This window comes from Melanotaenia boesemani, chromosome 1 (assembly GCF_017639745.1).
Source record: "Melanotaenia boesemani isolate fMelBoe1 chromosome 1, fMelBoe1.pri, whole genome shotgun sequence".
NCBI classification, from domain to species: domain Eukaryota; kingdom Metazoa; phylum Chordata; class Actinopteri; order Atheriniformes; family Melanotaeniidae; genus Melanotaenia; species Melanotaenia boesemani.
Genome location: NC_055682.1, coordinates 40,293,836 through 40,317,200, shown reverse-complemented (window position 1 = coordinate 40,317,200; position 23,365 = coordinate 40,293,836). Strand labels below are relative to the sequence as shown.

Genomic DNA, 23,365 nt, shown 5'->3' with positions numbered 1-23,365 from the left:
CGCTACTGTGCTATCTATGTCAAAATTTAGTCTCTTATTAATAAGAGTAGCTACTCCTCTTTGCCTAGAATTGTAACAAGCTGAGTAAACATGAGGAAACTGAGCTGTTTGAAGAAGGTCTATGGTTGAGTTTGTTAAATGAGTCTCTTGTAGTAAGACAATGTCAGCCTGCAGCTCCTGTAATTTATTAAAGATCTTCAACCTCTTCTCCCTGGAACCGGCTCCATGTACATTCCAACAGACGATTTTTAACATGGTTATTGTGAACGGTTTAATGCTTCATGCGTGTTACTGACGCGTGTGTCTTTGTGCGCCCCTCTTGCGTGTTCGCGCGTGTTTGCATGCAGCCTGATTGCGCGCGTTTGTCCGTATGTTAAATGTCCGTATATGTACCTTAATGCGTGTTCTCTCATACATAAAACGCGAGTGTTTATATTTATCATGTATGGTGCGGCTGTGCGTCCTGACGGTTTTTCGACCGGCCGCGTGCGCTGCTGATATTACTAGCTGGATTACAATTAACAGTGAAAGCGTGAAAGATAGTGAAAAGTGAGAAAAGTATTTGTGTGAAATATAAAAACAAAACAGAAAAAAATACATCGATCTAGATGTAGAGGCTGTGGTGAGACGAGCAGTGTGTTCTACTGTCAGTGATCTATAATGGCGAGTTAAGAGTGATCATTTGGAGAGATTGACATACAGCACCTGGGATCAGAAGAGCCACGGAGTGACGTCCGGGTCGCGGTACAGTTGTCCATTAATAAACAGTTTATCCACCGCGATGACAGCGCGAGCGCCATTAGCCATAGATTTCCTTCTGATGGGAAACAGGACTCTCCGTCGGTCCAGAATCTCTCTCGGATATTGGTCGTTTACTCCGAAGTTGGTCCCCTTCAGTTCGCGGCCCTGGTTCTTCACCTGCTACTTCTGTTTGAAGCTGACGAACTTCGCTACGATGGGTCTTGGTCTGCTGGACCCGGGTTTCCTCCCGCCGAGCCGATGGACTCTGTGAAAGGAGATGTTTTTCACCGTTTCCTCTGGGAGCTTCAGGTGGGTTTTGATGAAGTTTTTCACCGTGGTCTCGGGGTCCTCCTCCGTCTGCTCTGGAATCCCTGCAAATACCAGGTTCTCTCTCATGCTCCGCGCCTGCAGATCGATCACCGTTTCCTTAATCTTCTTATTTTCATCTGAGAGACGGGTCAAGCCCTCGGTGAGGGATTTTACCGTCTCTCTGAGACCGGCATTTTCTGCAGCCAGACTTTCCACCTGCTTCTGGCTGAATTCTAATGATTCACGTAGCGCCTGGAACTCTTTGTGGAGAATTTCTACCAGACTCAAACGCGCATCAAAACTACTGAGTTTCTTATCTATGGAGATCAGAACATCTGTTGAGTCGTTCCCCGGTGGTGAAATAGCTCCAGGTGAATCCTCATTTCGCTGTCTCTTGGATTTAGATGAGGTGGAGGGGGTGGAGGTGTTGTTTGGTTTCCCCATGACGATTCTGTCGTAACAACGATCTATAAAATCTGTCAGGCTGGCCAAATCCTCCCCGCTGTGCTCCAGAGTGTACCTTTTAAAGACACTATAGTCCTACTTTAAAGAATATTTTTTGATTAAGTTGGCACAAAATACAATCGAATGAAAGTAGAAATGTTTGGGCGCGCCTAGTTTGAATCTGCCGTCTCCCCCGGAACTACGTCACCTACAGCATTAGCGTCACTTACCTGCCACCAGCGACACCTACCTGCCTCTCAGGATTAGACACCAGGATTAGATATCTAGCGAGTGTCAAGATTATGTCTTCTCTAAATCATTGGTGCTTCACCATCCGCTCCTCTTCCTGGATGGTCCACGTACAGCGTATCATCATCAGTTCTTGTTAGTCTTTTTTTTTTTTTTCTGTCTTCACGTCCGTTTTTTGTGGTTCTGTCAGGGTACCTGTTTCTGCTTTTGTCAGAGCTCATCTATTGGTTGTTGATTGTGTAGTCACTGTGACTTGCAACAATATCAAACCCGTTTGATATTGTTGCAGACCCAAGACTTGGGAAAGACTGACATGAAACAGCGAAGATTACCGCCTTAACCCTAACGATGGAGATGACAGGAGCGCTGTGACTCCACTAAGAGTCCTAAGATTTCCTAAAGACTTCCGTTTTTAGTCTGTGACTGTGAAAATAGTTTTGTGTAAGCCCAGCATAAGACTGTTGGTTGATTCAATGCAGAAATCCCCAGTAATATCAATGGTGGCTGTTTTTTTCATGTCTAACGAAAACATACCATGACCATGTTTAAAATAAAAAAAAAAAAAAACAACAAAACACTATTTTTACCAAAAGGGAACTTTTAGGTTATATTTGAAAACATTTTATGTGTAGTGTTGTGTATAAATTGTGTGATTCAACCAAACAGCTGACTAAGCATGTTTGTGTTTGATCAATGAAAAGTAAACTTGACAGCCATTGTGAATTGAAGTTGAAAAGTTTTTGATCGCTTGCCTCAGATAGAATAATTTTTCACATAGACATGTTTATTAACTAATTTCAGTTAAATGGATGTTTGGAGCATTTAAAAAACAAAATTGGATTGTTGCGCAATGTTATCGTCATTCAATCTGTGGAACTGCTGTTTTTAAACATAGCTCAAACTGAATGTTACTCTGCAGGTAATTTGAAATGTATGATTGATCTGATACATTTGTAACTAGTGAAAATTAACTAAAACTGTTTTGTCTTTTTGCCTTTTTTTTCTGGGCCAACGAAATGGTGGCAGAGTAAAAATACTGCACTGGGGTTTGCTGTGTTGTGGAAAAACATGGGAATTGTAAATCTTTTAATTAAAAATATGAACAAATTTTGTTGTACAGTGAATTACTTCTGTTTAACTTGATGTAGGCTTTGTTAGGAGGATGTTTAGCTTTGATAAACTACAAATGCATAAGACAAGGGTCTCCACAACGGTAGCTGTGGGGCTAAACCTATGTTAACCCAGAAGTGCATGAAATTGTCAATCCTGGTAAAAACAAAGTATTTAATTGGATAAAGTGAGACCCATCAACAACCCCTCTAGGCAACTGCACTTATGGTCACCATGGAAACTAAGGACAAAATCAACTAGGCCAGCTGGGGCCCAAATATCAGACCTGTTGCTACCCATCTGGGTCCCAAATAGATCTGTTGGCTGGGCACAATGTGGGGCCCATACAAGGCTCATCATAAGCCCATGTGGGCAAACACACTTGGGGCCACCATGGAAACTGAGGACAAAATTAGCTGGGTCCCAGTTGGGTTTCCGAGCTGGGGCCCAAACTACCAGACCTGTTGCGACCCATCTGGGCCCCACATAGATTTGTTGGGTGGGCACAATGTGGGGCCCACCCAAGGCCCATCATAAGCCCATGTGGGCAAACACACTTGGGGCCACCATGGAAACTGAGGACAAAATTAGCTGGGCCCAAGCTGGGTTTCCCAACTGGGGCCTAAATATCAGCCCAGTTGCTACCTATCTGGGCCCCACGTATGTGTGTTACCTGGGGAGTTATGACCGAGTACTCTAACTCAACCTGGGGCGCAATGATAAAGTCTTACGAGTGTACTTTTTTCTTCCGAATGCCATAACTGGACTGTACTTTGTCTGATTTTCTTCAAAGTTGAAAGACTTATGGAGGGGTTCACAATGGACAAGTGGTAGAAATTTGGGGACCCTAGCTTAAAGTATGACCGAGTTATGACTGTTGAATTCACCTGTACACGACTAAGAATTTATTATTGGGATTCAGGTGAGGTTCGTGTACAGCGGTTATAACTTTGTCATTTCTGGATCGAGCTGAAATTGATGTCACACAAGCATGGGGGGTTTAGGAACATAAATCTGGAGATTCAGCCGTTTTGGTTCAGGAATAAGGGAGTTATTAGCTCAAACGTGACAGCCGCCATATTATTATGCAGACATGTCCAATGTACAGTTTAACGATCTTTTTCTGCTTGTCTGATCCACCCCAAACTTCTCACACTTGTTGAGCATGGTACAAGGACCCCCAGATTTCATTTTGAGCCATTTCGCTTTAGATTTGGGGAAGTTATGGCCTTTTGAAAATAATGTGTACACATGTAAGACTTTATTAGTGGGCGTCAGTTCGTGGACAGCAGTTATAACTTGGTCATTTCTGGACAGATCGATCTGAAATTGATATCACACACTCACTGAACTTATATGAGTCCATCTACTGAGTTTCAAACCTCTAACACAAAGTATGACCCAGTCATAGCCTCTGTCCACGTACTGCACCTGACCTCCAATGTTAAAGTATTAGATTTTTAAACATGTTATTTATCCATAAACTTGTATTTTGCCTGTTTGAAATGCCTGCAAAGTTTAATCATTCTAATTTTGTATCATTCAATTAAATAAAATTATTTAGCTCTTACTATTTAAAGTTTTTACCTCATTTTTTCTTGTGTTTAGTTGTTACTGGACCCGTTTCACCCCTTGTCCACAGTGAGACAGAAATCAGGAAACGTTAAACAAATTTATTCAAAACTAACAACAAACAGAACATTTTCAGGAAACACACACCTAATAACTAATCTAATTGAACTGATCTATAATATCTAATAACTACTAACACAAATGAACAAATGCAAAAATAAACAAATCAATGAACTATTTATTTACAACAAGTTAAAAAAATGTGGTTGAAAAATAACCACTCATTACAAATTTATTTACAAATATTGCGCTACTTTGACATATGCAGCCTTCCCTTTGCAATTGTGTCTTTAACTCTGGATGACACCTCCTTCATTTGCTTAATTTTAAGTGGGCTGAGCATCACTGAGCACTTAGCCCGGGCAGCTGCCCAGGTCAGCCTTGCATAAGGGGAACCCACACCTTTTTTTTCTTTTCTTTCTGTCCCTTCCCCTGCTCCTTCTCTTCTCCCGCTTTCTCCTCTTCCTCCTCCTCCTCCTCTTCTTCCTCCATCTCCTCTATCCTCCACTGCTGCTCCTCTGTCACTGCCGACAACTCGTAGGGAACACCCTCATCCTCACTCGGCTCCTCGTCAGTCTCCTCTGCCCGGCTCTTCCTCTTCCGAGACGTCCCAGCTGTGCCCGAGGTGCTGGGCATCTCTTCCAGGCTGCCAGACAATTAATGACAATAAAAGCAGAGTTTTCATGTCTGTCTGTGAGCGATTATTGAGCTTGAGTGGGAACCTACATAGGTGGGGATTGCCGTCCTTATCAGGGTGAAATTAATTTCACCTTGGAGCCCCATCTCCCGCCAGGCCAGACGCAGATATGTGTTGAGGTTTTTGGATGGCCCCTTGCTCTTTGTAAAGAGGAGAAAAGAATTTTTCTCCTCTTTCAGGGCAGCTTTTACGGCCAACCACCGCTGAAGCCACCCGAACTCCTCAACAGTTAAAAACATTTGTGTTTCCCCAAATGTTTTCACGGTTTTGTGCTCTTTCACCTGTTTTTCCACACAGAGACAGAGAGGGGGAAAATGTGTGAGCCTTCAATCCACCAACATGTCCACCTCACACCACTGGGCAGGAGTGTCAGAGTGCTTACATAAACGAGGAAGCCATCCTCTCCTCCAGACTTCTGCCTCCAGGACCTCGCCGTCAGTCAGGTTGGCATAGACGCCCGGCCGGTGGCCGTAGAGGAAACTGTACAGGAGGAACTGGTTGCTGCTGAAGTATTCTTTCTCCAGATCGTCTGATGAGGAGGGAAAGAGAGAGAGCACTCAGCATGAAACTGTATTGATAAATCATCTCTGTCAGTCATTTGATGGATGAGAAGGCATATGCTTGTCAATATTAAATTAATAATAATAATTAATATTAAATTAAAAGGAAGACAGACTAAGAAGAGGAACTTACCCAGCAGCTCCGGGATCCTCTGCCTTGCCAGGGTGAGGCAGGTTTTGAGATCCTCACGAGGCGGCAGCTTCTCCGCTTTCTCCCTCTTGACTGCCATCTGATGGACCACAAGTTCCAGCTGGAGATTCCTGATGCACATTTTTATCTCACGCTGGACTGCAAAAATTTGAACCTTTGTGAGCCGGATGGTTCGGGGAGGGGTCTCAGTCATATACTTCATAAAGTTTGAAGCATTTTTTAAAATAAAATTCAGCTGTGGAGATTTTCATTTTTGCTCCCCTCACCAGGGACTGCACCCAGCTGTTGGATGAAAGAAGAAGAGAGAAGAAATAGTGGGGAAAGGAAGAGAGAGAGAGCACACTTATATATATAATATGTTACCAGGGTGAATTTTCCCTAAAAATACAACTGCATCTTCTTCTCTTTTTCCTGTGTACGGCTAAAGGGGTCAGAGATGAAAAAGTGCCCTTACCCACCCTCGAATCCTAGGCATGTCGTCCAGGAAGACCCAGTTGCACAACCTGGAGTGCCCGTATTCCATGTAAAATAGGAAGGTCTTCACCCGACTCCCTTCGGACCTGGCATTCTCCAAAACTTTTCTTGTAGGATTCAGTCCAGCGTGGAAGGACCTGTATGTATCCAGGTACTCTTCTGAAAAGGAGAAATAATTGATCTGGTTAAAGTTTGCACACAAGTGGAAGGAGACCAAAGTTGGTGGTGCAAATGGAGAACACTTACCCATGTTGGGGGGGAGCACGATGAATCGCATTTGGTTCCCCCGTCCCTGGCCCTCGCTCCAGGGTGAGTACCCTTTGATGGGAGTGCTCACCGGATGCTTCACCTTTTTGGTCTTTTTCCTGTGAACTCCTCCTGCTGCTGCGGTAGCATCAGCAGCTGCACCTCCACCTGCTGGTGTGGCCGGTCCTCCTGCTGGACTGGCTGGTCCTCCTGCTGGACTGGCTGGTCCTCCTGCTGGACTGGCTTATGTAGGGGCACCCGGTGAGATGGCCCGGCCTCCTCTTCTTCATACTAAGCGAGTAAAGTGGAAAAACATTCAGAAATTTGGGGGTGGGGGGAATAAAAATAATATAATAATAAAATAATTCTTTAAGTACAATATACTATAGTAAATATAGTAGAAAATACACTTTATTATCTATAATATTAAATATGGACGTTATTAATTTAGCCTGTCTCATTGCAATCAATAGGTTGGTGCTCAGTGTGGTTTCAGACAATAATGTATGTATGTCGATATCTGTGAAGATAGAATTCTCTTTCTTTCTTTCTTTCTTTTTATTCAGAAAAGATAAAACAGATTTGATCAATATCTGAATCTATATCCTGGCAGTGCATTTGAATATGACTGGAGATGTAAGCACACAAGCAGACCACAGGGTTACTGGATTAATGCAGACAATCCTTCAGCAGAGATCAGTGATGAACTGGAGTGGTCTGCTCTTATTCTTTACTGATTGGATGATCACGGTTCAATTTTACTGGCTGTACAAAAAAAGGGGCTGGGATAATTATAATACAACAAAACGGCGCTTTTTACGCGCGTTTTAGTTGCACAAAACAAAAGTGCGACAAAACGCCGTTTTTGCCACATAAAACGACGCTTTTAACGCCGTTTTTTTTTTTTTTTTTTTTTACCACAAAACGGCGTATTTAACGCCGTTAAATTACAAACGCGCCAATAAAGTGGCGAATTTTGACCACTTTGGCTTGCCATAGTTTTGAACGCGCACGCGCGTCCAGTTTTGAACGCGTCTCGTTTTGAACGCGCGTAAATTACGCGCGACCCCGTTGTCTTTTGCATCGCGCTATCACGTAAAAACGTGCAATGGCGTTCTGTGTTTAAATTATGATAATGAATCTTCTTGTAACATGAGTGTATTGGCCGACCGTCACATATATCTTTTGCCAAATATTTTAGCCAAACAGGTAGTGCTGAGGTGACGTTGCTGGCATTAAAGTTGTTCTTCTTTTCTTGTTAGATGACGCCGGTTCAAATCTCATCCTGGACATTACAAATTTTTCACACACTGAGCCTTATGCTACTTTTATTGTGTCACGGACACCTAACACCTGACCTCATTCATAAAACATTCACTCTGAATACAACCGTAATTCTTCGTTAGATTTTTAACTTTTAATATTAAATCAGATCAGACGGTGAAGACCAGCCTTTCCATGGATTTGTGCTGCCATCTACTGGCGTGTAATGAAAACTACATGTTTTTGTATATTTGCTGGTTTCATTACTTCACTCAACTAGACCTGGGAGAGGCTTGTCAATTTATTGTCCAGTCATATGGTCACAGTAATTTATGCGTGCATAAAATCTAAAGTTGGCTCACAACACAGATCAGACACATATACATTTGACAACAACTTCAAAGTGACAATGTTGTAGTGCCTGTAAATGAGTTCCATGTCAAAATATGATCAAAAGTGGAAGACCATTTAACAGTTAATTGTTTTAATATTTCTGAACATTTTCAAACAGAATTGAATGTTTTTAATTGCGTTTTTAAATAAATTTGCACAATTGTAAAAATGGTTTTTGTTTATGTAAGACAGCACATTTAAATGGAAACTTTTCTACAAAAAATAAAAAGTAAAACAAACATTTACAGAATTGAAGCATTCAGTTCATTATGCCCGCACCTGTCATTTTTTCTTTGTCGTTGACTTTTAAAATTTACCAGACTTAAAAATAAATCAGTGTCATGGTTACCATCATCATACAGCTGGTTAACCATCTTTTGAATTCTGTTCATTCAAGTGGCATTGACGTGGAACTCATTTACAGGCACTACAACATTGTCACTTCTCTGGAGATGAAAAAGTAAACTACTATACAGGTCTGCCAAACTTGGAAACCTTTATGGCATTATTCCATTTTTTGTTGCCTCTCATGCCCGGTCAAAAGAAAATTCTCTCCATTATGTGTATTTACCTCGAATCAACAGAGACTTGCAGGATTTCATGAGACAGTGGAATCATCATGGTTTGAGGACTGAGCACCACATGAGCCAATTGCAGATTTTTGTTAGGGGATGTCTCCAGCAACAGGGTCGTCAGCCCACAGCAATGCAGGACCTTTTTGCACCTACTGCTGGTGGACCTAGCAGCACAGACACTGTTCCTGTAGTGGATCATGCTGGCACAAGTGGAGATTTTACTTCCATTCCCAGAGCAAACCAAGAACTCTTGGACTGGCCAGAGAGAGTTAATGTGCCTTCTGTTGAATTTGTAGAACCAGAAGAGTTGATGGAGCAGATTTTAGCACAGTTTGATCCACTGGATTGCCCCAGAGGGGATTACAGCTTCCACGTTTTTTCTAGTTTGGTTTTATTTTTGGAGTCTGCAGCACACCGAGAGTAATTTAGTGGATGTCTCTGTTTCATTGCCTGTTGAACGTGAACTGTTCTTTCCTTAATTTTGTTCTATAATGCTGTTATTAGGTGAAATGATTGTGTGTTGCTGGCAATAAATGCTTTTTGGCATAAAATGCCTAGTCTTTTTGCAATTTTTTTTATGTCAAATCAAGTCCAAAAGTGTCTTGCACGGTTCACAGAAGTCATCACTGCATTTTATGGAATTTAGATGTTTAGTACCCTTACTGTGGCCACCCTCATTTGAAAGCCATGCATTTAGCTACCCTCTTAGCTTCTCTTAGTCTAAAATTGTAATTGGCTATTCGTAACCTAATGTCTTAAAACATCCTTGGTCCTAAATCACCCTTGGAGGAGTATATGAAAATATGAAATAAAAATATGAATGAAAAAATCTTTATTAGTCCCTTTGCATTGTTGTATCAGCATAAGTATAGTTATCAGTAGCACACAAGGTATCACACAAGAGCACAAAAGAGTAACACAGACCAGTCAGTCAGTAAACTCATTAAAAAACTTAAACTGCAACAAGTAACATAAAATAAAATAGACTATGAGCAAATTAAATACACTATAAAAAATATGTACAGTACATGGTTTGACAGAGTGAGTGCGTACAGTATATAGATATTCATAAATACGAGAAGTAAAAAGTCTGTATTGTGAATTGCTGGATAAAAATAGTAATTCTTGCACATACATATCGTACACGTTTTCAAAAGGTGATGGCAGTGATAGAAATATTGCACAGGTGTAATGGGAACAATTTACACGTGTTCATTGTAGAGTCTGACAACGGCAGAAAGGAAAGACCTCTCCTTCAAACAGTGAGGGTGGATCAGTGTGCCACTGAAGCTGCTCTCCAGCACAGACAGAGCGTCCTGCAGGGGGTGTGATTCATGGTCCAGCATGGGTGTCAGTTTTACCAGGACCCTTCTGTCACCCACCTCTGAGATTACAGCCTAGGACAGAACTGGACTTCCTGATCACCTTGTCCAGCTTCTTCCTCTCCCTCTCTGTGATGCTGCTGCTCCATCAGACCACACCATACAGGAGGCAGATGCCACCACAGAGTCGTAGAGAGTCCTCAGGAGTGCTCCCTTCACCCCAAAAGACTGCAGTCTCCTCAGGAGGTCTGACCCTTCCTGTACAGTGCGTTTGTGTTGTGAGTCCAGTATAGTGGCTGAAATAGGGGTCTCTGTGATGCACCAAGCGGTTTTTGCCTGACATCCACAGCAGAGCAGCTCCCATATCAGACTGTAAGACAGTCAGTCTCACACAGTCAGATAGCAGTAGAAGTTCACCAGGATGGCTGAAAAGAACTGGTTCTTCAGTGAAAAAGCCAAGGCAAGGCAAGGCAGTTTATTTGTATAGCACATTTCATGTACAGGACAATTCAAAGTGCTTTACATAAAACAAAGATATTACAGATATTTAGAATAGTAAAAGGCATCAACACATAATCAACACATAATCACAATAAAATAATAAATGATATTAAAATGATTAAAAGCAAGTTAAAAAAAAAAAAAAAAAAAAAGTTACCGTGCAGATTTCATGCATAGGCACATGAGAAAAGAAATGTTTTTAACCTAGATTTAAAAATGTCTACATTTGGGGAAAGTTTAATCTCCACTGGCAGTTTGTTCCATTTGTTTGCAGCATAACAGCTAAATGCTGCTTCTCCATGTTTAGTCTGGACTCTGGTCTGGACTAGTTGACCAGAGTCTTTGGACCTAAGAGCTCTGCTAGGTTTATATTCTCTGAACATATCACAGATGTATTCTGGGCCTAAACCATTCTGGGATTTGTAAACAAGCAGAAGGGTTTTAAAATCTATTCTGTGACTGACTGGAAGCCAGTGTAAAGATTTCAAAACTGGTGTGATGTGTTCAGATCTCTTAGTCCTGCTTAAAACTCTAGCAGCAGCATTCTGGATGAGCTGCAGATGTTTAATGCTCTTTTTAGGAAGTCCTGTTAAAGACCATTACAGTAATCCAGTCTACTGGAGATGAATGCATGGATGAGTTTCTCTTGGTCTTTCTGGGAGACTAAACTTTTAATTCTGTTGATGTTTCTGAGCTGGTAAAAAGCTGTCTTAGTGACAGCTTTGATGTGGCTGCTGAAAGTCAGGTCTGAGTCTATCAACACTCCCAGGTTACGAACTTGGTTGGTGATTTTAAGAGCCCGAGTCTCCAGGTGTTTGCCAATGCTGACCCTCTTCTCTTTGCTACCAAACAGAATAATCTCAGTTTTGTCTTCATTTAATTGTAGAAAATTCTCCCTCATCCAGGTGTTTATTTGCTCCAGACACTGACACATTAAGTCTATTGGACTGCAGTCATCTGGTGACAGAGACACATAAAGTTGTGTATCATCTGCATAACTTTGATAACTAATGCTATAGTTCTGTAATATTTTACCCAAAGGGAGCATATACAAGTTGAACAGAAGAGGTCCAAGGACTGACCCCTGGGGGACTCCACAAGTCATGGCCACTCGCTCGGATTCATAGCTGCCGATCGTAACAAATAACTCCGGCCTTCTAAATAGGACCTGAACCAGTTAAGGACCGCTCCAGAAAGTCCAACCCAGTTTTCCAGCCTATGCAACAGGATTCTGTGATCTACAGTATCAAACGCAGCACTGCGATCCAACAGAACCAGGACTGATACTTGACCAGAATCAGTATTCAACCTAATGTCATTTAGCACTTTGACCAGAGCTGTTTCAGTGCTGTGATGAGGTCGGAAGCCGGACTGAAATTTATCAAGATTTCCACTTTCATTTAAAAAGTCATGAAGCTGGTGAAATACAACTTTTTCAATAATCTTGGAAATAAAAGAGGTTAGAGACAGGTCTATAGTTGTTCATTATAGAGGTGTCTAGAGTCCTTTTCTTTAGGAGGCTTAATAGCAGCTATCTTTAGTGACTTGGGAAAAATGCCTGATGCCAGTGAGCTGTTAACTATCAGTAGGAGATCACTTTCTACTGAGGTAAAAACTGTTTTTAAAAAGTCGGATGGTATCATGTCCAGAGTGCATGTTGTTCATTTCAAATGCCAGACTGTTTCTTGTAGGACTTTTAAATTCACCATTTTAAATTGTGATATATCAGAATTATTTCCGGGTTTTAGACACAGACTAGTTTTCTTGTTTGACTGTGTGGAATTAATATTTTGCCTAATTGTTTTAATTTTTTGGCTAAAAAAGTTGGTAAATTGGTTGCATTTCTCAGTGGAAAGGAGCTCAAGGCTTATCTGTTTAGGATGATTAGTAAGTTTTTCAATCATAGCAAACAGAGTGCGAGAATTGTTGACATTCCTGTTAATCATTTCAGATAAATGCAGCTCTCTGGCCTTTCACAGCTCATTGTTATAGTTACGCAGGCTTTGTTTGTACAGCTCATAGTAAATTTGAAGTTTATTTTTCCGCCATTTCCGCTCAGTTTTTCTGCTTTCTCTTTTTAGGCTGGTAACCACAGTGGTGTTTCTCCATGGTGTTTTCTGTTTGATCAAGTTGCTCTTGATTCTTATTGGTGCAACAGCATCCATTACATTCAAGACTTTCAGATTGAAATGATCCAGGAGTCCATCAACTGACTCTGCACTGGTTGTTGGTAACATAGCTATGGCCTCCACAAACTTAGCACTTGTTCTTTCATTAATATACCTCTTCCTAACGGAGAAGCAGGTTGGTTGGACATTCTGAGTGATCAGTAAATCAAACAAAATACAAAAATGGTCAGACAAGGCCAAGTCAGTGACAGCTACAGAAAAAATTTCCACACCCTTTGAAATAACCAGGTCCAGAATGTGACCTCGAATGTGGGTCGGTTCTTTTCCATGTTGCCACAAACCAAACATCCAATATGGAAGAAAATTCCTTGACATTACCATCCGTCATGTTATCTATGTGAATGTTAAAATCCCCAGTTAAGATGAAATGGTTAAAATCAGTAGAGATAACCGACAATTCAGAAAATTCATCAATAAAATTTGCACAATGTCCTGGACGTCTGTAGATGATTAGAAATAAAATTTTAGGAATGCCCCTTAAAATAAAACTAAGATATTCAAAAGAAGTAAAATCACCAAATGAAATTTCTTTACACTGGAATGAATCTTTAAATAAGGCAGCTTCTCCTCCCCCTTTCCTCCCGTTTCGACATTTATTCATAAAACTAAAATGAGGGGGTGCTGTTTCATTAAGAACTGTAGCACTTGTGTCTTCTGTTAACCATGTTTCTGTCAGAAAAAGAAAATCTAAACTGTGAGAAATTATGAAGTCATTAACTAACAGTGACTTGTTGGACAGAGATCTAACATTTAGTACAGCTAGTTTTTTGAAGTTTACTCTGGTCTCTGTTGTATTCTGAGTTATACAAGGTACAGTTAACAGATTAGATCGATTCAATACATTATTGAATTTCTTGTATTTCTTGGTAGATGGTGGTCGCTGGGGTTCAGACCTGGATAGAGACATCCTTTTAAGACCTTGTGGAGAAGAGGGTCTGGTGAGGGGGGAGAGCTGGGAGTTGATCTCCTCTCTGCTGTGTCCTTCGCTCTTATCTGTACATCATGTTTGGGTTTGCCGTCCCAACAGCATGACGCAAGTGTGCACCAAGTAATCTGCATCCAGTTAGATTTGGATGCACACCATCAGTTCCAAAAGATATTGAAGTTATCAATGAACTTTATCCCATGGGTGATACATGCGTTTGATAACCATGTGTTCAGGCCAAGAAGTCTACTGAAAAGTTCAATTCCTTTACCCGCTGTAGGAATGGGTCCTGAAATGTAAACATAGTGTGCTCCCAATTGACACAGTCTCTCCAACAGCAGAGAAAAGTCTTTCTTCAGGATCCATTGTATTGTCCATACATACAGATACTAATTGCATATGTCCATAACCCTTCCTCCTTAATGCATACTGTGTGTGCTTGTACATAGAACACCAGTTACTGTGGTATATAGTTTTCATTCTATGCATTTGTATTTAATATTTGTATTTTTTATTTTTTTTAATCTGCTTTTCTCCCTCTTTTTTTTTATCTGTAGTTGAGTTATAGTAACACACAAATTTACCTGTTGTGGGATTAATAAGGTTTTATCTTATATTTTATGCTGTTCTTCTTTAAGTACAATATACTATAGTAAATATAGTAGAAAATACACTTTATTATCTATAATATTAAATATAGACGTTATTAATTTAGTCTGTCTCATTGCAATCAATAGGTTGGTGCTCAGTGTGGTTTCAGACAATAGTGTATATGTGTCAACATCTGTGAAGAAAGAATTCTCTTTCTTTCTTTTTTTTTCTTTAGAAAAGATAAAACAGATTTGATCAATATCTGAATCTATATCCTGGCAGTGAATTTGAATATGACTGGAGATGTAAGCACACACGCAGACCACATGGTTACTGGATCAATGCAGACAATCCTTCAGCAGAGATCAGTGATGAAAAAAAGAGGGAGAAAAGCACATTAAAAAAAATAAAAAAAATACAAATATTAAATACAAATGCAAATCCATCATTTTTGAGAAATTAAGAACAAACGAGCTGTTTATTCGTGAAATTGCTTTAGAGTTTTGAAGAGCAGAACTACACTGTCATGTTTATCTGTGCTGTGATTTGAAGGAATTGTAAATAATGCTGACCTCTTTCAGGAATCAGAAGAAGGAGGATGACCTGACCAATGCATTAACTCAGTGGAGGAAAGCTGAAGCAAACCTGAACTCCAAGGATGCAGAGCACACCGCGCTGCTGTCTGAGAAGAGGAAACTCGGCAGCGAACTGACAGACCTGCAGGGCCAGATGGAAAATGTATGAAGTCACTTCTAGGATGGTACTGTTATGATGAAATATTCTCCTGATAGGGCCGTTCTATGCAGTAATGGCCAAAAATCCACTCACCGTCCACCTTATGACCACCTTCTAGTACCTCTTTTTTAACTCTTGGTGTGATAGATGGAAGCAGGTGGTGGAAACCTTCCTCAGAGGTTTTCTCCATATTGACATGACGGCATCACACAGTTGCTGCAGGTTTGTCGGCTGTATCCATGATGAGAATCTCCCGTTCCACCACATCCCAAAGCTGCTCTACTGGACTGAGATCTGGTGACTGTTGGAGTCCAGTGAACTCATCGTCATGTTCTAGAAAGCAGGTGGAGATGATCTGAGCTTTGTGACATGGTGCATTATCCTGCTGGAAGTAGCATCAGAAGATGCTCCACTGTGGTCATAAAGGGATGGACATGGTCAGTAACAATACTCAGGTAGGCTGTGCTGGTTAAACCAGGCCACGTTGGTACTAAGGGGCCCAAAGTGGACCAAGAAAATATCCCCCCACCATTACACCACCAGGAGCCTGAAGTGTTGATCCAAGGCAGGATGGATCCATGTTTTCATGATGTTTCCAGCAGATTCTGAGCCTAACATCTGAATGTGGAGCTGAAATAAAGACTCATCAGACCAGCAATGTTTCTCCATCTTCTATTGTCCAGTGTTGGTGAGTGTGTCTGAATCGTAGCCTCAGTTTCCTGGTCTTGGCTGGCAGGAGGCACCCGGTGTGGTCTTCTGCTACTGGAGCCCATCTGCTTCAAGGCTGGACGTGTTGTGTGTTCAGAGATGTTCTGCAGACATTGGTTGGGACCAGTGCTTATTGGACTTCCTGTTGCCTTTCTACCATCGCCAACCAGTCTGTCCATTCTGCTCTGGCATCAACAACTGGATATTTTCTCTTCTTCAGACCGTTCTCTGTAAACCCTGGAGATGGTTGTTTGAGAAAATCCCAGTAAACACTCAGACCAACAACCATGCCACGTTTAAAGTCTCTTAAATCTCCTTTCTTCCTCATTCTGATGCTCAGTTTGAACTTCAGCGAGTCGCCATCACCATGGCTACATGACTACATGCTGCCGCGTGATTGGCTGGTTAGATATGTTAACAGGAAGTTGAACAGGTTTAGTTTGAACAACTAAAAGGACATTTTCAGTGTGTCGGTTATTAACATGTTTTATTAAACTCTGTCACCAGATGGAGAGCCTGCTGGGAGAAACAAAGAACCAGCTGAGCTCTGAGATCTTAAGAAGGGTAGACATGGAGAATCAGGCACAAACACTGAAAGAGCAGCTCGACCTCCAGAGGAACATTAGTGAGCAGGTAACGTGGACATGTTGAAAGCTGCACCTCCAAGCTGGCACCGATGGCTTTAAAAGACTTTTTAATCAGTTGTTCTCCTCTCATTTAATCTGTATTGTGTGTCAGATGTTCATACTTGAATATTCTGTGTTGTTGGTAGGAGATTCTACAGGTTCGGAGCAGACATGAAAGTCGTCTTGTGGAGGTGGAATCAGGACGACAAAGAGAGTTTGAGAGTAAACTGGCCGAGGCGATGCAGCAGCTGCGTGAGGACCATGACTCCAAGCTGCAGCAGTACAAAGAAGAGCTCCAAAGGACTTTCACCTCAAAGGTTCAAGCAGAGACATTAGTTTCATGTTCAGGATGCCAGATGTGTTGAGCCTCCTTTTTTTGTTTTGCTGGTTGCTCTAAAACTCATCTTAGTTCAGATTCCACATTCAGCTCAAACTGGTCTCCGGTGGGTCAGACCAGTAATGTAATGACCTAGAAATAATAAACTCCACATTTTTCTTTAATACAAAGGAGAAAAAGTAGGGCGGGGTTTAAAAATATGACTTACTGGTTTTAATAATTTTTAAAGGGAAAAAAACTACAATATTGATTCATAAAACTTGGAGATTTGTTTTTTGTCATTTCCAGTAACGTGACCCTACATGCATGAATTACAGAGGCTCGGCGAGATCTTAGCATATATACACACAACTGGTTTCCTGGGTTTCACCAAACATTTAATTCCAGGTATCTGGAAGGGAAAAAAATCCAGTATTTCACATGATGATCAGAGTAGCTGTTCCAGATCTAGAAGTTGTATTAAATGTACATACGTGTACATTTCCACATGTGTGTAGTCATCCTGACCACCTGAACTGTCTCACCTCATCATACAAACTGAAGTCACTTTTATTAAGTCAGAAAGATGGAGAAGTTAGAAGTTCTGCTCCTGTCTTGGTAATGTTTGGACACATTAGAGATTAGTTAATTTTACTAGAATATTACTTAATATCTTCTGTTTTCATATTTACCAAATTCATCCCACTGGCCAGATTGGACTCTCTAGTGGGGCGGTTTTGGCCCCGGTGCCATACGTTTGACACCCCTGATCTAAATCCTTTTGTCCTTTCAGTTGCAGAACGCTCAGCAGGCTGCACTGGAGAAAAACAACGTCGCATTAGCCACCAGAGAGGAGCTGCAGACCACTAAGCTCAGGGCGGAGACGCTCAGTTCTCAGCTCCAGCACTACCAGAAAGATGTAAGTCCACTCGGTTATTTAGCAGGAAGTTAAAACATGATGAACCTCTTTGCTCCAAATAGCTATGCTGGAAGTCTGGTTGCAGAGCTGAGTTACCACCCACATCTGACTGATTCTGCTTTTCTGTTGGGATTTTTGACTGCACTTGATCAATGACCGACACGGTGTCTGCACGAAGCAACCAAACGAAGTGCAGTGTATACATGGAAGGTAAAGAAGAAAAGGAGTAGAATATGGAGAGGTGCACAGTGAATTATGGGAGGTCCCCCAGGGATGGTTAAGGCCTCCCAAGCAAACTATAAACTAGTCAAAAATGAAATTAGAGAGCAGGTCTGCTTCCTGAAGCCCAACTGGGAACCGGTTCCATGGAGAAGGGTCCGATAACTGAAGGTTCTGCTTCCAGTACATTTCAACTGAAGATGGCGCGGTATGTCTGCACGGAAGAGATGGAAATCTTTTTTACAAACAGAGGAAAAAAATGTATATAACCATCATCCTTGATAGCAAACAGCGAAATGCAGAGTTTGAAGGGAGGAATTGGAAATCGCCATCCTCCTCAGTGGAGTCTCGCGGGACGAGATTTTACGAGAGTTACAGCTAATGTCCTAAACACCATTCAGTGGAAACACCTGCAAATCCCAATTTACTTTGTCAAAGTTTTAGAAATATCACTTTTAGTTTGTGAAAACCTGCAATGGAAACACAGCGATAGAGCCTTATTTATTTTTCTTGTTGGTCAGTGATCATTTTTAGGAATATCGCCCCGTAGTGAGCAGATGTTGTAACTTCATGACATCCAGGTTCTTTGGTCCACTTGAGTAAAGAGCAGTATGAAAGCAAACTAAAAGAAGGTAGTTTTTTTTTTTTTATTCCCACTCAACTGAACGCAGTCCTCCAGACTAACTTTTAGGAATGTTCCAGTCATCCAGGTCTTTGTCTTTAAGACATCTTTGTAATCTGACAAACTGGTATATAAGTACCAGTATAAGTATATCTGAGTATCATCTGTGATGAAATAAGAGAGATTAGTGCTGTTATAACATGTCATTTACTGGCGTTTTCCCTACGCCAGCCTACTGTAGACTGTAATAGTAGGCCTGCTTGTTTTCCTGTCGTCACACATAGAAATGTAAGTTTATACTTAACAAACTGATCAAGAAAGCTGGATCTGTGCTTGGAGTAACTCTGGAGCCGCTGGAGTTGATCATCAAAAAAAGAATTCTGTACAAGCTGACGAAGATAATGGAAGATCCTTCACACCCTCTACACAACGCCGTGACGAAACAACAGAGTGTGTTCAGTGGGAGGCTTGTTCAAGTCCGATGCAAGACAGAGAGATACAGAAGATCCTTCCTTCCAGCAGCTATCAGGCTGAAGAACAAAGCCCTTAATTAATTAATGTGATTGTTTAAAAAAAAAAAAAAAAAAAAAAAAAAAAAATTACTACTACTACAATATTGAATTTCCCTTTGGGATTAATAAAGTATTTTTCATTTCATTTCATTCATTTCATTTCATACCATGCTGTCTATTTTACCTAAAAGAAGCATGTATAACGTGAAGATGAACAGTATCGGTCCAAGTACAGAACCACGAGGAACTCCATGACTTACACTGGTTTATGAGGAAGACTTGCCCTTCACATGAACAAACTGACATCTGATAAATATGAATTAAACCAGCCTAATGCAGCTCCTTTAATCCCAAGAACATGTTTGAGCATCTGTAGCAGAATGTTGTGATTAATGGTGTCGAATGCAGCATTGAGCTCTAACAAGCTGAGCCAGACAGGAGGCCTTTCTCTGAGGCCATGAGAAGATCATTGGAAACTTTATCAGGTCGGTTTCAGGTTGAGTCTGAACGGATATGATCATCTGTTTTTGAACTGATTTGTGAGCTAGTGTCGGAGTGTCCTGTGATTCCCTCAGCGCTCACCGTCTAAACTTGCTGATCTGAACATCTTGATGCTAACTTTAGTACAGAGGAGCTTCTGGTCAGCAGCCAGAAATAGTGAAACGCTGTTTTTCATCACAACCGTTTTTAATCATTCAATAGTTTTCAAATCAGTGATCTGGAGGGCTTTTTTTTTTTTTTTTTTTTTTTAAATCTGAGTCAGATGTCCACCCAGCTGGAAGACTACGAGAACCTTCTGGATGTTAAGCTGGCTCTGGACCTGGAGATCAACACCTACAGGAAGATGCTTGAGGTGGAAGAGCAGAGGTACGGCTTCAAACGGATCTGCCTGCAGCTGTGTGTTAAACATGTACCAGGGTTCCTGGATCTGTCTCTTGTTGTCCTTTTTAGAAGTGTTTTGTCTTTGTTCGTTAGGCTAAAGCTATCCCCCAGCCCTCCCCAGCAATCGTCTGTATCTGGAACACAAGAACGCTGCAGCCGCAAGTTGAGAGGGAAGAAAAGGAAACACGAGGAAGCTTCTGGAAGCTCGCCCGCCTACAAAATGTCTAGCTGTTCAGCCGAGAGCGGCGTTATTAATGTGGCAGAGATCAGCGTAGAAGGAAAATATATTAAACTGAAGAACAACTCTGACTCGGTAAGACTGAATAATAAAAATGTCTAACCTTCATGCACGATGACCCACAAAATTTCAGGCTTTTGTGTGTGCGTGCTGTACCTACAGGCTCTGCTCAGTGACTCTCCTTCTAGAGGCATTAAGTTGTTAAATACATTTTTAAAATCCATTGTTTCTGTCTTTGTCAACTTTTGGCCAAAGATGAATGTGCTTCCTATAAAAAGAAGTACTACAGCTGGGCTCTGCTGTGTGCATTTCCAGGAACAGCCGCTCGGTGGTTGGGTGGTTCAGCAGAAATATTCAGAATCTGGTGAGATATCCTTCCACATCCCCTCCTCCTGCATTCTGGCTGCTGGACAGACGATCACAGTGAGTCCTGAATCCTTCTACAGTAATTTTACTCTATTCGAGGGGTTATGTTTGGATTTGTCATGGCTCGGGGGTGAGGGTGGTCCTCCAGGTGAAAAGTTGGAGATGCTGAACTCCACGTCAATGAGATGTCCTTTGTGGTTATTTTCTGCTGCATCCTCGTCTCCTCTGTACTTTATGGAGCTGGGTGAAATCTTAACTTTAGAATACATTGATATAATCATTTTACACCAGATGCAGGATTAGACAGCCGTTTTTCTCCATATAGAGTTCATGTTGCAGTATGATTGTACCAAGAGGGCCTTGAGTTAGGGCTGGGCAGTTAATTGAAAATTAATCAAAACCAACATTCATACCAATAATTGTAATCTTGCTCATTTAAGTTATTAAGTTATTTTTCTCAAATAATATTTAAAAATATTCATTAAATGACCATGTAGTTAAACTGTGCTTTCACTTATTATGAAATCAATATCTGCTTTTATTATTGAAATATTTGCAACAATAACTTTCAGTTAGCTATGAGAGCTTAAACATACTAAAATCTGTGCTTTCACGCGCGTGCGCAGACCCAGACATATCTGTCCCGACCGCCGCGGAAAGACACGACTCTCTATCCAAAACTCTGAGCCAGGTCTGCTCCAATTCCAACTGCAGCCATTGCACCTGCTGCTCAAACGTGAGCGCATTCCCGCGCGTCACTGACGGCGCCGGCTTCGCAGCCGCTGCACTGCCTGGCACTTTCTGAAACACCCCCATTCCAAACAAAGACAACAAAATAAACGCTTTTAGCTCATCCTTAAGCATCCCATCCCACAAATCAATAGCATAATGACCAGCTATTTCAACCAACTGATCCCTTTAAAAGGTACCCAAAAATGCCGCATTAGGCGCTTCAGAAAACGCAGACAAGTCCATCTTTAACAAACAACTTCACCCCAGAGTAAGCTTTGCACTGATCAGACAGACATGTCCAGCAAGCATTGCCCCAGGAAAGTTCCCTCTAACTGCCTAACCAAAAATAGCCAAACTGGACCCTAGCCTTCATGCAGTTCTGTGGCGGGATGATTAAGCACAAAACCAGCGGGACACACGGCGCCCTGCAGCAGACCGCCGCACGCGACCCCACGGACTGCCCCCGAGATGGTTGCCGAAGCAACCAACACTAACCACTCCCCGCAACACTACCAAACAAAAAACGACACAATCCCAAAGGGGAAGGTGCCCTAAGCCTAACAGGGAACTCCCGGCCAATGCGTGTCCAAACAGCACTTACCTCAACGCGGCAGGGTGACTAGAAAACATGCAGCAACAGACATTCCCCCATTTTGTCAAGCCCGGCTCGTGAGAGCTTGACAAAAAGGAAGCGGGACAACAAGGGATGCCAATTAAAGTATAATTTATTTAAAGAAAGTGACCAAATTAAATAAACGGAGATTAACAGTGTATCCTATGTGTATAGTCTGTAGCATCAGTAGTGTATGGGAGTGTTGGTGGTGGGAAGGTGTGTGTGAAAGCTAAAGTGGACAAATTAATGACTGCACAAGCAAAGGAAAAGGAGTGCTGCAGATGACCGGGCTGGCGCGAGCAGAGAGCGCAAGGGGCCGCAGGTGTGAACGGCCTGGTATTTAATCCCAAGCGGGCCACGCCCCCGCCAGGTAGCGCGGGAGGACTGGAGCAGCAGACTGGCCACCTGAGAAGAGGAGGACAGAGGCGGAGAGAGGAGGAGGCAGAGCAGGAGACAGGGCTGGAAGCAAAAGTTAAAGCCCCCAGAAACAGACAAAATACAGCCTGCTCTGGGGTTGTCACAATTTATAAAACCGAATATTTATGAGAAAGAAGGATGAAATGTTCAGGATTTACTAACTAAAAAGGTAAAAAGTCAGCAGGATGAATTTAAAGCTGTGAAGCTGCTTCCTTCTAAACACAGAAGGAACAATATGTGATGAATATCAGCATCAGGTGAACAGACAGAAAGCAGGATGAGAATCTCACAGCTTCTAGATGGTGAGGAGAGAGAAATATTCACAATATGCACAATAACTTCCATCCATGCACCTTCACTGCTTCATTATCCAGGTTTCTGATCTATAATTTCTCTAAACTTTAATTTTCAGCCTCCGCTACCACCGGGAGTTAAGAGGTTAACATCTCGTTCCGGGTGTAACATCAGGTCTGTAGATGTAACTATAAACATGTGTGGTATCCACAGAAAGTCCAGAATCTCAGCTACCAGCTCAGTAAAACCATTTCTATCACCACCAAACACAGTTAAGACAAACAGTTTAAAGAGCAGCTGCACAAAGTCCGAAAAATATGTAAACACAAAAGATGTCTCCCCGTGTCCACCCCACGGCATGAACACGAACAAATGACTCCTCTACTGAAAGCTCACATCTCACAGATTCCACAGCTGGAAGTTTCATCTCAATGAGACCAAGATTCACCGAACCAGAGGCAGAAGAAGACCCGATTTATGCTGCACGTTTGTAAATGTGAGAAAGCATATCTTACCTTTGCTGTCTTGCATAAATTAAAACCGTATTTATTAAAAAAAAATAAAAAATACATAAAAAAAAGTTTCTCGTCCAAAAATCACGATGTTCTGTCCATCTGCATGTATTTTGACAAAGAGAAAAGTCGGTTCTTCTTCTTAAGTTCCAGACAGAAAACGTCTCTTCTTTTTAATAAACCCGCTCTCTCCTGATTACATCAGACGCACGGCTGCAGCAGGGAAGAGAGACATGGACGCCATGTTTCTGTCATCAAAGCCAGCGGCCAGCAAAAAAAAAA

At 41.7% G+C, this 23,365-nt stretch overlaps 1 protein-coding gene across 1 annotated transcript; it reads left to right on the top strand.

Annotated features, from left to right (window-relative positions):
• The first annotated feature begins 14,936 nt into the window (after positions 1 to 14,936).
• Positions 14,937 to 21,201, top strand: LOC121652341 (lamin-L(III)-like). Its single transcript, XM_042005125.1, has 8 exons — positions 14,937 to 15,110; positions 16,323 to 16,448; positions 16,588 to 16,758; positions 17,551 to 17,676; positions 19,793 to 19,896; positions 20,005 to 20,224; positions 20,465 to 20,572; positions 21,142 to 21,201. The coding sequence occupies exons 1-8, from the start codon at positions 14,937 to 14,939 to the stop codon at positions 21,199 to 21,201; spliced, it is 1,089 nt and encodes a 362-aa protein (XP_041861059.1).
• Positions 21,202 to 23,365: the final 2,164 nt, after the last annotated feature.

Coding starts and splice junctions, on each gene's coding strand:
- LOC121652341 (XM_042005125.1), top strand. CDS start 14,937: ATGCTGACCTCTTTCAGGAATCAGAAGAAGGAGGATGACCTGACCAAT. Junction 17,677..19,792: donor TCCAGCACTACCAGAAAGAT/GTAAGTCCACTC, acceptor AATCTGAGTCAG/ATGTCCACCCAGCTGGAAGA. Junction 20,225..20,464: donor TGAAGAACAACTCTGACTCG/GTAAGACTGAAT, acceptor GTGCATTTCCAG/GAACAGCCGCTCGGTGGTTG.